A 13,237-nucleotide genomic window follows, 5' to 3' on the forward strand; every position below is an offset into this window, starting at 1 on the left:
TCACTTGGTAATTTCAGCAGTTTCCCAACTTCTGACTGGATTTGTGGTGGAACTAACATTCTGTCCTTTGCTAGACATATTAGTCCTTGACAAATACCAGTTTCTTGACACATGCCAGTCCCTGATAAGCTTAAGTGAGTTTCAAGGCAAACAGGATTGTTAGGCATTGTCTAGCAGACAGTTAGTCTCCTAAATCAAGCAATATTTAGCAGACAGTTAATTCCCTGTATCACAAGTACAAGGTCCTGCATATGGGTCGTGGCAATCCCAGGCACAAATACAGGCTGGGCGGAGAATGGGTCAAGACTAGCCCTGAGGAGAAGGACTTGGGAGTGCTGGTGCATGAGAAGCTCAACATGAGCAGGCATTGCGTCCTTGTGGCCCAGAAGGCCAACCGCATCCTGGGCTGCATCAAGAGGAGCATGGTCAGCAGGTCGAGGGAGGGGATTCTCCCCCTCTACTCTGCCCTGGTGAGACCCCACCTGGAGTACTGTGTCCAGTTCTGGAGCCCCCAACATAAGAAGGACATGGACCAGTTGGAGAAGGTCCAGAGGAAGGCCACGAAGATGATCAGAGGGCTGGAGCACCTCTCCTATGAGCACAGGCTGAGAGAGTTGGGGCTGTTCAGCCTGGAGAAGAGGAGGCTCCGGGGAGACCTTATAGTTGTATTCCAGTACCTCAAGGGGGCCTACAAGAAAGATGGGGAGAGACTATACAGTAGGGCCTGTTGTGACAGGACAAGGGGTAATGGTTTTAAAATAGAGGGATGTAGATTTAGATTGGATATTAGGAAAAAATTTTTTACACTGAGGGTTGTGGAAAACTGGAACAGGTTGCCCAGAGAGGTGGTGGATGCCCCATCCCTGGAATCGTTCAAGGCCAGGCTGGATGAGGCTCTGAGCAACCTGATCTAGTTGGGGATGTCCCTGCTTCTTGCAGGGGGGTTGGACTAGATGACCGTTGAAGGTCCCTTCCAACTCTAACTATTCTATGATTCTATGATTCTAAGTGAATTTTTTCTTGTCAGTAGGTTAGTATATGTTAATAGAGAATAATATGTTAATATATAATTTGAATTGGTTTAGTTATTTGTCACGTTTTTCTTCTTCTGTGGACTAACTTTAAAGCACTTGTTTTTAGCTGCAAGCATGGGGAAATGGGGGGTTGGAGGTTGTCGTAGTTCAGCCCCGATCAGGACCAGACTACGCAGTCTGTCTCTCGCTCCCCCCACCCTCCGAGAGAATAGGGAGAGAAAATATAAGAAAAACAGCTCAAGGTTTGAGATAAGGACGGGGAGAAATCCTTAAAGTTACCGTCACGGGCAAAACAGACTCGACTTGGGGAAAACTATTCATTTATTTCTAAAATTAGCAGGAGAATGAGACAGGGAACAAGATCACCTCCCCCCACCCCTCCCTCTTCCCGGGCTTAACATTATCTCTACTACCTTCCCCTCCCGAGCGGCACGGGGGGGGAAAAGGGAATGGGGGTCGCGGTCAGTTCATCACACGTTGTTTTACGCCGCTGTATCATCGTCAGGGGAAGAACTCCTCGCATTCCTCCTCTGCTCCAGCATGGGGTCCCTCCCACGGGCCACAGTCCTTCGTGAAACTGCTTCGGCGTGGGTCATCTCTTCCACGGGGTGCAGTCCCTCTAGAACAGCTGCCCCAGCGGGCCCTCCACGGGCCACAGCCTCCTTCAGGCCTCCACCTGCTCTGGCGTGTGGTCCTCCACGGGCTGCAGGTGGATCTCTGCCCCTCCGTGGAACTCCATGGGCTGCAGGGGGATCTCTGCCCCTCCGTGGACCTCCATGGGCTGCAGGGGGATCTCTGCCCCTCTGTGGACCTCCATGGGCTGCAGGGGGACAACCCGCTCCACCATGGTCTTCACCACGAGTTGCAGAGGAATCTTAGCCAGGAGCCATGTTACTCCTCCCCCTCCTTCTTCACTGACCTTGGCGTCTGCAGCCGTTCCTCACAACAGGCTGGCAGACGTCTCTCAGGATCCTTTTTACATCTTATTCACTTCTCATCTCCTCTCCACTTCTTGCAGCCAGGCCGGGCCGAGTTGGGCCCAGTCGGCTGCCCGGCGGGAGGCCAGAGGGTGAGGCCTGCAAGGCCCATGAGGCTCGCGCCTCCCCCTCTCTGCCCCCCGCTCAGCTGCTTCACATCTTCTCCTCCTTTTTTTCCTGTTTTCCCCTTCTTAAATACATTATCGCAGAGGCGTTATCACGGGACAGAGGTCAGTCCAAAACACTTAGTCTCAGTCATTCCTTCCTCCTCACACTTTTCTCCTGTTCCAGCGCATGTCCTTTCCAGGGCTGCAGTCCTCAGGGAAAAATCTACTCCAGTGAGGGTCCTCCATGGAACATGATTCCTTCAGGAAATGTCCCTCTGCTCTGGCGTAGGGTCCTGCATGGGCTGCATGTTCTCTGCCCTGGAGCTCCTCATCCTCTTCTGGCCTTGACGTTCCCTCTGTTTCCCACTTTTTGTTCCCCCTCCTCTCTCCCTGGGGTGTCTTTTGCTCTTAAATATATTTTCACAGAGGTGCCACACATGTGGCAAATGGGCTCAGTTGTGTCCTGTGGTGGATCTGTTTTGGAGCTGGCTGACACGGGGCAGCCCCTGGCTTCCTCCCACAGAGGCCACTCCTGCAGCCCCCCACAACCAACACCTTGACACCTACAACCTGCACAAGAATTTAAAGACAGCAGTCAGCTGTATTCAGACCTTTGCTAACACTATCTATTCCACTTCAGTTGTAGGGCTTCTTTTGTTGTTTTTGTTTTTTTTTTTACCTTGTTGTTTTAGTGGCTAAACATGGCTCTGTAAAAGTCTCTTTTGACATTTCTCTGTCATCTGATAAATAGATGTAGGAGAATGATGTTGATCTCTGTACTCTTGGTTTTCTTGGATAGATGCTTACGCTGCTCTGAAAAGGAAGTAAATATTGGGAGATGATAAAGTTCAGAATACCTTCTCTGAGAGATTAGACGGGAAAATTATATGAAATTGGGCAGCCGTTGGTGTTTGTTCTAGCTAGGAGGGTTTTAAAGCTCCTGTAAGTCTGTCTAGTGCCTGTAAAAGACCAGCTAGAAGAATTGAAATGTACAGTGTTAAGTTTGTCCTTTGTATATCAGCAGATTCACTCTGCAAGCTCTGTGCTACACAAGTTTGTCACAGGAAGAACAGGATCTCTGTCAGTGGCTAAAAGCAATGAGTGTTTTACAAGTAGTGTAAGTACCATTTTAATCCAGTGTTCTGGTTTTGTTAGTGAGGGGAGGCCTAAGGTGGTAGCTTCTGTAGGAAACTGCTAGAAGTCGCTCCCCTTTGTTTAGTGGACTCGGCCGGGCCTAGGGCGGACCCGCTGCTGGCCAAGGCCGAGCCAATTGGTAGCAGAATGTTCCGTGATAACGCCTCTGCAATAACGTATTTAAGTAGGGGAAAACAGGAAAAAGAGGAGGAGAAGATGTGAAGCAGCTGAGCGGGGGGCAGAGAGGGGGAGGCGCGAGCCTCATGGGCCTTGCAGGCCTCACCCTCTGGCCTCCCGCTGGGCAGCCGACTGGGCCCAACTCGGCCCGGCCCGGCTGCAAGAAGTGGAGAGGAGATGAGAAGTGAATAAGATGTAAAAAGGATCCTGAGAGACGTCTGCCAGCCTGTTGTGAGGAACGGCTGCAGACGCCAAGGTCAGTGAAGAAGGAGGGGGAGGAGTAACGTGGCTCCTGGCCAAGATTCCTCTGCAACTCGTGGTGAAGACCATGGTGGAGCGGGTTGTCCCCCTGCAGCCCATGGAGGTCCACGGAGGGGCAGAGATCCACCTGCAGCCCGTGGAGGACCCCACGCCAGAGCAGGTGGAGGCCTGAAGGAGGCTGTGGCCCATGGAGGGCCCGCTGGGACAGCTGTTCTAGGGGGACTGCACCCCGTGGAAGAGATGACCCACGCCGGAGCAGTTTCACGAAGGACTGTGGCCCGTGGGAGGGACCCCACGCTGGAGCAGAGGAGGAATGCGAGGAGTTCTTCCCCTGACGATGATACAGCGGCGTAAAACAACGTGTGATGAACTGACCGCGACCCCCATTCCCTTTTCCCCCCCCGTGCCGCTCGGGAGGGGAAGGTAGTAGAGATAATGTTAAGCCTGGGAAGAGGGAGGGGTGGGGGGAGGTTATCTTGTTCCCTGTCTCATTCTCCTGCTAGTTTTAGAAATAAATGAATAGTTTTCCCCAAGTCGAGTCTGTTTTGCCCGTGACGGTAACTTTAAGGATTTCTCCCCGTCCTTATCTCAAACCTTGAGCTGTTTTTTCTTATATCATCTCCTCCTATTCTCTCGGAGGGTGGGGGGAGCGAGAGACAGACTGCGTAGTCTGGTCCTGATCAGGGCTGAACTACGACATCCAGCTTGCTCTTCTTCCCTCTCCAGCCTCCTCACTCCACTAGCTTCCGAACCACATTTCACTTGACAGCAAAACACAAATGTGATTAGTGAGAGTCCTGCTACTTCACAAAACTATACAGCCTTCATCTTGTAGAGGGCCAGTTTAGACTAAAGATGTGAGAGAGATTTATGTCTGCTGAACTTGAAGCAAATATATTTCAAAATAATAGCTGTTCTAAAATATTTCTAATATTAAAAAAGCTCAAGTTCATCAGAACTTGTTGAATCTGGAGCTGGCTACAATTTGACTTGAGATGAGTACAGTGTTATGAAGTGAGTATCTTTCTCTAGAAACCCTGTTTTATAAATCAATGAAAGGTTTTTAAGTTACATTCTGAAGGTTGGAAACTTTATTTTTAAACCTTTGAAAGTAAGAAATCACTATAAAAACATGTTTTAATTTTGAAGGAGACTGCTAAAATAGTGCACTTAGTGATTGTCATTTTAGAATTCTATATTTAGTTTTCTTTCTGTTACCAAAAAAGTCAGATGGCCAGAATAAAATTAATACAAAAGCATGTACTGTTATCTAAAGGTAATTGTAGTTACAGCTTTGCGTTTGACCTTTTATTCTTAGCTGTTAAGATCTTGAGCTTTACTTTTTATTTTTCCAGTGCAGTATATTTTTCAGTATGAGCCTCTTGAATGTATATTTAAAATAGACATTTTTTAAAGAAAATGGATAAACAGGGAAATGATTTAATCTCTAGTATTTGGTCCATTGTTTTATTTGCAACAAAATCCTTGTGATGATGCTTTTCTTGTTGTCTTGACTACAGCAACATTTTTCTATTATTGTTTCCATTGGTTTTAATAATCGATATTAATGTGTAAACTTATCTTCTGAATGTTAAATTTTACTTTAACATGTTTGGGTAGTTTATTTTCTTCACCTTTCACAACTGTAACTTAAATATCTCATTAAATTTTACAGTTTTAAAACTTACACCAGTAAGTTTTCTGCTGTGCAATCAAACAATTTCCCAATTTCTGCCTTATTTAATGTTGTTGCCAAGAGAAGCTGGCAGATTTGGAGAGTTGTCTTTTGACACGTGTGAATTATCACTAATTTGCAGATTGAAGTACAGAAAGTGTGGGGATTGGGGGGGGAATTGTTTTTTGGATTTTTTTTTTTTTTTTTTTCATACCAAGTGTTCTGGTAAAATGTCTATACTTTCTCTCAATGACTTTCTCAAATGTCATGCTCAGTATATAAGTGGGAGTTGCAGGGGGGAGGGCATCGCTGGATCTCTCTCTCGATCTTTGGCTCGCTCTCGCTCCTTTGCTTGCTGCTCGGTTTTTCCTTTCCGTGATCGCTGCTTGGGTTGGGCTGTATCGGTCCTTGGGACATCAGGTGGTGAGAAATTGTGCATTGTTCATTTTGTATATTTTAGTATCCTTATATTCTGTTATTATTGTAGTTTTCCTTTGCTATTCTAGTAAACTGTCTTTATCTCAACCCACAAGTTTTCCTTTCTTCCCAGTTCTCTCCCCCATCCCTTTAGGGAGGGGGAGCAAGAAACTGTGTGGTGACCAGGGCTAAACCACAACAGACATACACTCAAGTAATGATTTATGCATTTTAGGACTCTCCAGTTACTTTCAAAATAGGTAAACTTGCAAAATTTTGTGAAACGTAAGTGTTAGCAGTTAGAATCATAGAATCATAGAATCATAGAATGGTTAGGGTTGGAAGGGACCTTCAAAGATCATCTAGTCCAACCCCCCTGCAAGAAGCAGGGACATCCCCAACTAGATCAGGTTGCTCAGAGCCTCATCCAGCCTGGCCTTGAACGCTTCCAGAGATGGGGCCTCCACCACCTTTCTGGGCAACCTGTTCCAGTGTTCTATAACCCGCATCGTAAAAAATTTTTTCCTAATTTCTAATCTAAATCTACCCCCCTCTATTTTAAAACCATTACCCCTCGTCCTATTGCAACAGGCCCTACTGAACAGCCTGTCCCCATCTTTCTTGTAGGCCCCCTTGAGGTACTGGAAGACCACTATCAGGTCTCCCCGGAGCCTCCTCTTCTCCAGGCTGAACAGCCCCAACTCTCTCAGCCTGTCCTCATAAGAGAGGTGCTCCAGCCCTTTTATCATCTTCGTGGCCCTCCTCTGGACCTTCTCCAACTGGTCCATGTCCTTCTTGTGCTGGGGGCTCCAGAACTGGACACAGTACTCCAGGTGGGGTCTCACCAGGGCAGAGTAGAGGGGGAGAATCACCTCTCTCGACCTGCTGGCCACACTTCTCTTGATGCAGCCCAGGATGCGGTTGGCCTTCTGGGCCGCAAGGGCGCATTGCCTGCTCATGTTAAGCTTCTCATCCACCAGCACTCCCAAGTCCTTCTCCTCAGGGCTGCTCTCCATCCATTCCCCGCCCAGCCTGTATTTGTGCCTGGGATTGCCATGACCCAGGTGCAGGACCTTGCACTTGGCCTGGTTGAACTTCATGAGGTTGGCACGGGCCCACCTCTCCAGCCTGCCAAGGTCCCTCTGGATGGCATCCCTCCCTTCCAGCGTGTCGACGGCACCACACAACTTGGTGTCGTCGGCGAACTTGTTGAGGGTGCACTCTATCCCACTGTCCATGTCGCCGACAAAGATGTTGAACAGGGCCGGGCCCAGCACGGACCCCTGAGGGATGCCACTCGTGACCGGTCTCCACATGGACATCGAGCCGTTGACCACCACTCTCTGAGTGCGGCCATCCAGCCAACTCCTTACCCACCAAGTGGTCCGTCCATCAAACCCATGCCTCTCTAGCTTAGAGAGAAGGATGTCGTGCGGGACAGTGTCAAAAGCTTTGCACAAGTCCAGGTAGATGATGTCAGTTGCTCGTCCCTTGTCCACCGATGCCGTCACCCCGTCATAGAAGGCCACCAAATTGGTCAGGCACGATCTGCCCTTGGTGAAGCCATGTTGGCTGTCACCAACCAGTTATCACCTGTTTGTGATACTTTCAGGAAGGGAAAAGCCTACGGTCACAGATAAAGGCAATACTGTCTTCATCTAAGTGCTACTTTTTTTCCTATGAATTTTCCTGTGGAAAACTGTACTACTTTGTTTTGCATCAAAACTATTGCTGTATTTTTCAAACTTTTCTTTATAAACTGCAAAGTATGTATTCCAGTGTGAACGTTAGTACCAAATTCCCAACTGCTAAATTCATCCTTTCAGTGTTGTTAAGGGTTTTCTACTGATTCACTGAAGTTCAAATTGGGTTGCTGAATAATTATATCTGCAAGAAGTATTGTGTGATGTCCAGTTGCCAAAAGGGAACAGAGAAATATCTTATGTACTAAAGCTGAATTCTGCAAAAATTTCAGAAGTGTTTATAGCGCTTTCTCTGGGAGTATCTGGCAGTATGTAGAATTTGCAGAGGAAATACTAGGTTTAATCTGATTCCAGCATTACTACTTCATTATTCAAAATATATGACATAGGCATCATTTGTGGCTCTAGTTCAGTCACACACCTATTATGGGAGAATCATAGAATAGTTTGGATTGGAAGGGACCTTCAAAGGTCATCTAGTCCAACCCCCCTGCAAGGAGCAGGGACATCCCCAACTAGATCAGGTTGCTCAGAGCCCCATCCAACCTGGCCTTGAACGTTTCCAGGGATGGGGCATCTGTGTCAAGGAGTTTATATAAACTGTCAGATACCAAATCTGACCCTCAACAAACCATGAATAGCCCGGCTTAAACTAGATACCAGATTTTGCTTGCTGATCTAGTTTCTTCCACATGACTTAAGGAAGGTACCCTCAAGGTAGCTAGCTCCCCAAGCTTTGTATTATATATGCATTTATATGGACAGATATAATGCATGCATGCAAATAAAATCAGAAAATCAGCAGCTTTGCAATTGTTACTTGGGAAAAACCCCTGTACTGTTTATTCCATTTACTGACGTGCTGAGTATTATCAGCCAATTCATTCTTGCTGCATCAAATGATCATGTGATTTTACAGGAGATAGAGAAAAGGAGAAGAATTGAAGAAGCATACAAAAATGCTGTAACAGAACTGAAGAAAAAGTGTAATTTTGGAGGGCCAGACTATGAGGTACAAAATCTGCTTTTGAAATTTTTAAGAAAGATAAGGCTTTTAAAGATTAGTTTGTTTCTCAAAGGAGTGTGTGTGTGTGTGTAAATCAAGGTCTTTGGCTGTGCAAGCGTGTTCATGCTGCTTTTCTTTTTCTGCCTTGGAAACTGAATGAAGAATCTAAATCCTTAATTAATGAGTCAACTGTATATATATGTAATGCAAATATGAAAACCCTGACTGCAGAGGCAGTCCTAGAATCTGAAGTTTAACTTGAATTGATTTTTAACTTGTCACTGCCACTTGAAACACGTTGATAAATTCAATTATTTTAGGTTCTACTTCATCTGTTAAATTGCATGTTTTAGCAGCTTCCTCCTCAGTTTGGTTATTTAGTCAAATTCTAAGGCTCTTAAAAAACCTTCTGAAGAATAACGTAAGCTAATACACTTATAATGCAGTTTGCATAATTTTTAAGAACTTGACCCTTTCATTTACATTAATCAAGCAGGTTTCTACTTACAAATCATAGCCTGAGAAATAGTACTGATATGTGGGGGTATTTAAAAGATACTTGAGCTTAAGTTCTCTGTTGTGACTGAGGCACTGTAAAAAAAAAAAAGATAGATAGGAAGCTGGACTTTGTCTATCTGTTTATGAACCCAGCTGCTTCTCCTAGATATCCCCATTGCAAAGTAGTGTTCTGGTTTTGTTAATGAGGGGGGGCCTAAGGTGGTAGCTTCTGTAGGAAACTGCTAGAAGTCGCTCCCCTTTGTTCAGTGGACTCGGCCGGGCCTAGGGCGGACCCGCTGCTGGCCAAGGCCGAGCCAATTGGTAGCAGAATGTTCCGTGATAACGCCTCTGCGATAACGTATTTAAGTAGGGGAAAACAGGAAAAAGGGGGAGAGATGTGAAGCAGCTGAGCGGGGGGCAGAGAGGGGAAGGTGCGAGCCTCATGGGCCTTGTAGCCCTCACCCTCTGGCCTCCCGCCAGGCAGCCGACTGGGCCTGACTCGGTCCAGCCTGGCTGCAAGAAGTGGAGAGGAGATGAGAAGTTGAAGTGAATAAGATGTAAAAAGGATCCTGAGAGGCGTCTGCCAGCCTGTTGTGAGGAAGGGCTGCAGATGCCAAGGTCAGTGAAGAAGGAGGGGGAGGAGTAATGTGGCTCCTGGCCAAGATTCCCCTGCAGCCTGTGGTGATGACCATGGTGGAGCAGGTTGTCCCCCTGCAATCCATGGAGTCCACGGAGGGGCAGAGATCCACCTGCAGCCCGTGGAGGACCCCATGCTAGAGCAGGTAGAGGCCTGAAGGAGGCTGTGGCCCGTGGAGGGCCCGCTGGGACAGCTGTTCTGAAGGGACTGCACCCCGTGGAAGAGATGACCCACGCCGGAGCAGTTTCAGGAAGGACTGTGGCCCGTGGGAGGGACCCCACGCTGGAGCAGAGGAGGAATGCGAGGAGTTCTTCCCCCAACGATGATACAGTGGCATAAAACAACACGTGATGAACTGACCGCGACCCCCATTCCCCCCCCCCCACCCCGTGCCGCTCGGGAGGGGAGATAGTATAGATAATGTTAAGCCCGGGAAGAGGGAGGGGTGGGGGGAGGTGATCTTGTTCCCTGTCTCATTCTCCTGCTAATTTTAGAAATAAATGAGTGTTTTTCCCCAAGTCGAGTCTGTTTTGCCCGTGACGGTAACTTTAAGGATTTTCTCCCTGTCCTTATCTCAAACCTCGAGCCTTTTCCCTTATATTATCTCTCCCTGTTCTCTCGGAGGGTGGGGGGAGCGAGAGAGAGACTGCGTAGTCTGGTCCCGATCGGGGCTGAACTACGACAAGTAGATTTTTTTTAAATTTACTGGACCAGTTTGTTTTACAGTACAATAAAAGCAGTAAATCTAGGTTTTTTTAATTACCATTTTACTTAGCGGACACAAGTTTTTAATAGTTGACTCAATTCTACCTGCTGTTTATTGTTAAACTGTTCTTTCCAAGAATTTTCAATAGTGATCCCCAGGATTTTGTCTTGTCTTGTGCTTTGAGCATATATCTGAAATCCACCCTAAGGCACTGGAATACTTGGAAGGAGTCTGACTACATAATTGTTAATATGTTTACTTTACTGACACACTGTAAACATTTTTAAGAGAAGATATATGTCAATTAAAACCTAAATCTGATGTCAAAGCATATTATCACTGTTACACGGTCTTCACTTTCCTGGTTTTTTGCTTGTTTATAGAACTACCCCTAAATTGTAGTTAAAGGAAATAACTTCCTTTAACAAGAATAGTTTTCAGATGAATTGTAATCTAAGAATATTGGTGAAGATATTTGAAGTCTGTGGAAGAAATTTCCTTCTGTCAGTTATATACATAATGTATAAATATCTACTTCTAATATTAAACTTAAGTGGAGCTCTTGTGTCTCCAAAATTTGGAACTAGTTTTGTTTCTTATGCTCTAGGAGGGTCCTAATAGTCTGATTAATGAAGAAGAATTCTTTGATGCTGTTGAAGCTGCTCTCGATAGACAAGATAAAATGGAAGAACAGGTATTGATACTTGAAAAATGCGTTAATGATGGGCACTTCATGGAAGACTTCTGTGACTTACTCAGTCCTGGGGTGCATCTCCTGAAACTCTAGATATTCTATACTGATACTTATAAGTGGAATTCATTAGATAATATTTGTACAGTATCATTGCTTAACACTAATTTTGAGAAAGTGACTTAATAGCTTGCATAGAAAAGAATAATATGTGTTAAGCTAATTGAATGTCTCTGGTTTCTAATTCCTAAATAAGTGTATTAGTCTTGCATAAAACTTATCTTTATATGTAACTGATGCCCTGTGCAAATAAGAACATCAAATACCACAGATATTTTTCAAAACCTAATTATTGCTCTGAAGTTTCTTTTGACTGTAGCAGTATGTGAAATAGGAAAGACATAGTTCTATTGGTGTTTGGTTTTATTAAAAAATTGTGTAGGCTCTGCTATTTCTCTAACTCATTTATTGAATACACTTCAGTAACAAGGATCAAAAAGGGATAAGATGCATGTGATGAAATATACAGAATATGAGAACATATAGTAGTGTATAAAATGAGAGGGAATAACAAAGTGGTGCCTCCTTTGTCTTAAAAGTGTTTAGGCTTATGAATATAGTGAATAGAATGACTTGGTTAAGAATTATAAGACTTTCTAGTGGGCATATAGTACCCAACAGATTTTATCTATGTTGGGGGCTCTTAGCAGAGAGTAAAAGTTTCAAGTGACTGTTGTACTACTACATGGATGCAACATCCTTAATGCTACCAATCTATTTTACTTAACCTGGAAATACACCTTGAAATATAGATGAATGGGTAATTCAGTCTCCAGGTCCATTCACTTCCTGAGAACTCCAGCAGGATGACAACTTCATGTCTGTCATGGACAGCATTAGTTGTTGTAGCTACTATATAGATTGAGGATGCCTCGCTCCATTTCATATTCTACCCTGTAGCAGCTGACTACCAATAATTAAACCTATTTTGTTGCAGTCCCAAAGTGAAAAGGTCAGATTACACTGGCCAGTATCCTTACCTTCTGGAGATCCATATTCTGCTGTGGAGACTCATAGATTTGTCCAAAAGGTAATATTTTCTCATTATCTCCTCTGAATAATGGGCTAGCTTATATTTCTATATAATATTTTATATGGATGGGTAAGGTTGATTTTTTTTTTTTTAAGGCATTTCTAGTATAACTTTCAATTATTTACTCATTTTCAATTGAGGTAGCTGGAATTGGAGGACTGTTTTCTGTCTTGGCCCAAAAAAATACTGATTTCAGTATCTATTTAGAATACTCTTGACTTGTATCAAGCTTGACAGTTAGAGATTATATTAAAGGAAAAAAAATCCCAACTTACTAACCTCAGTGTTTTTAAGATACCTTCACCAAAATTAATTTAATTGATTTAAAAAAAAATTAAAAATCCAGTCTCTTGCATTAGAATCAGTTGACTTTTTTAGTGTTACTGGAAACACTATGCTCTTCTTAGGGGTACACTGGGAGCATAATACATAATAGATGCATAAAATCAACATTCACTGCTGTGCTTGCTGCTTATGTGCTTTTGTTTTCCTTTTCCTCGTTATCTTGTGCTTGCAAGTTGGTACTGAATGCTCTGTTGTGTCTTTGTTCTGATTACTTGGTTTTTTCTTTGTCTGTCTCTGGTAGCCCTATAGTCGCTCTTCCTCCATGTCTTCCATTGATCTAGTCAGTGCCTCTGATGTTCACAGATTCAGCGCCCAGGTACTGTATTAGTGTATAGAGTGGGGGTTGCATATCTTTGCTGTATTTCATCCTCTTCTCTAGAACCTGGAGTTTTTGTTACATAAATCACTGCTTCCTTTAAACTGGTATGTTGAGACAAAAAAAAAGTTCTCTATTCCTATACTAAATGGTTGTCATCTTATATTCTGCTTGCATGCATATCACTTCTGCAGAGGCCCAAATATTGTAAAATTGTTGGGTTGATCTCAGTAGCTTTAATAAAAATGGCTACAACTTGAAAATTCTGCATTTCTGATTATAATAAAAGTAATAAAATAACATCTGTTTTGTGTGGGCTGGAGATGGTCTTTGCTTCAAATTGAATAGTTTTTCTTGCTTTTAAATCAAAGATTTAATTTTGGCTTTAAAATTTGTTTGTCACTTGTAATGACATTAAGATACTAAATGTTAAGGTTCTCTATTATCATTTTTTACCTCT

At 44.3% G+C, this 13,237-nt stretch overlaps 1 protein-coding gene across 3 annotated transcripts in view; it reads left to right on the forward strand.

The window, feature by feature from the left end:
* Nucleotides 1–13,237, forward strand: part of LOC147596804 (ceramide transfer protein-like) — a 129,257-nt gene that overhangs the window by 92,461 nt on the left and 23,559 nt on the right. For 2 of the 3 annotated variants that reach the window (XM_086769541.1, XM_086769543.1), the window contains 4 exons: nucleotides 8,405–8,497; nucleotides 10,940–11,026; nucleotides 12,021–12,113; nucleotides 12,703–12,777. In XM_086769541.1, the coding sequence (XP_086625667.1) occupies nucleotides 8,405–8,497; nucleotides 10,940–11,026; nucleotides 12,021–12,113; nucleotides 12,703–12,777 (348 nt within the window). The remainder of the gene's footprint in view (nucleotides 1–8,404; nucleotides 8,498–10,939; nucleotides 11,027–12,020; nucleotides 12,114–12,702; nucleotides 12,778–13,237) is intronic. The other variant, XM_086769542.1, reaches the window with a different exon arrangement.

Source organism: Chlamydotis macqueenii, chromosome W (genome assembly GCF_036417535.1).
Source record: "Chlamydotis macqueenii isolate bChlMac1 chromosome W, bChlMac1.mat, whole genome shotgun sequence".
NCBI classification, from domain to species: Eukaryota; Metazoa; Chordata; class Aves; order Otidiformes; family Otididae; genus Chlamydotis; species Chlamydotis macqueenii.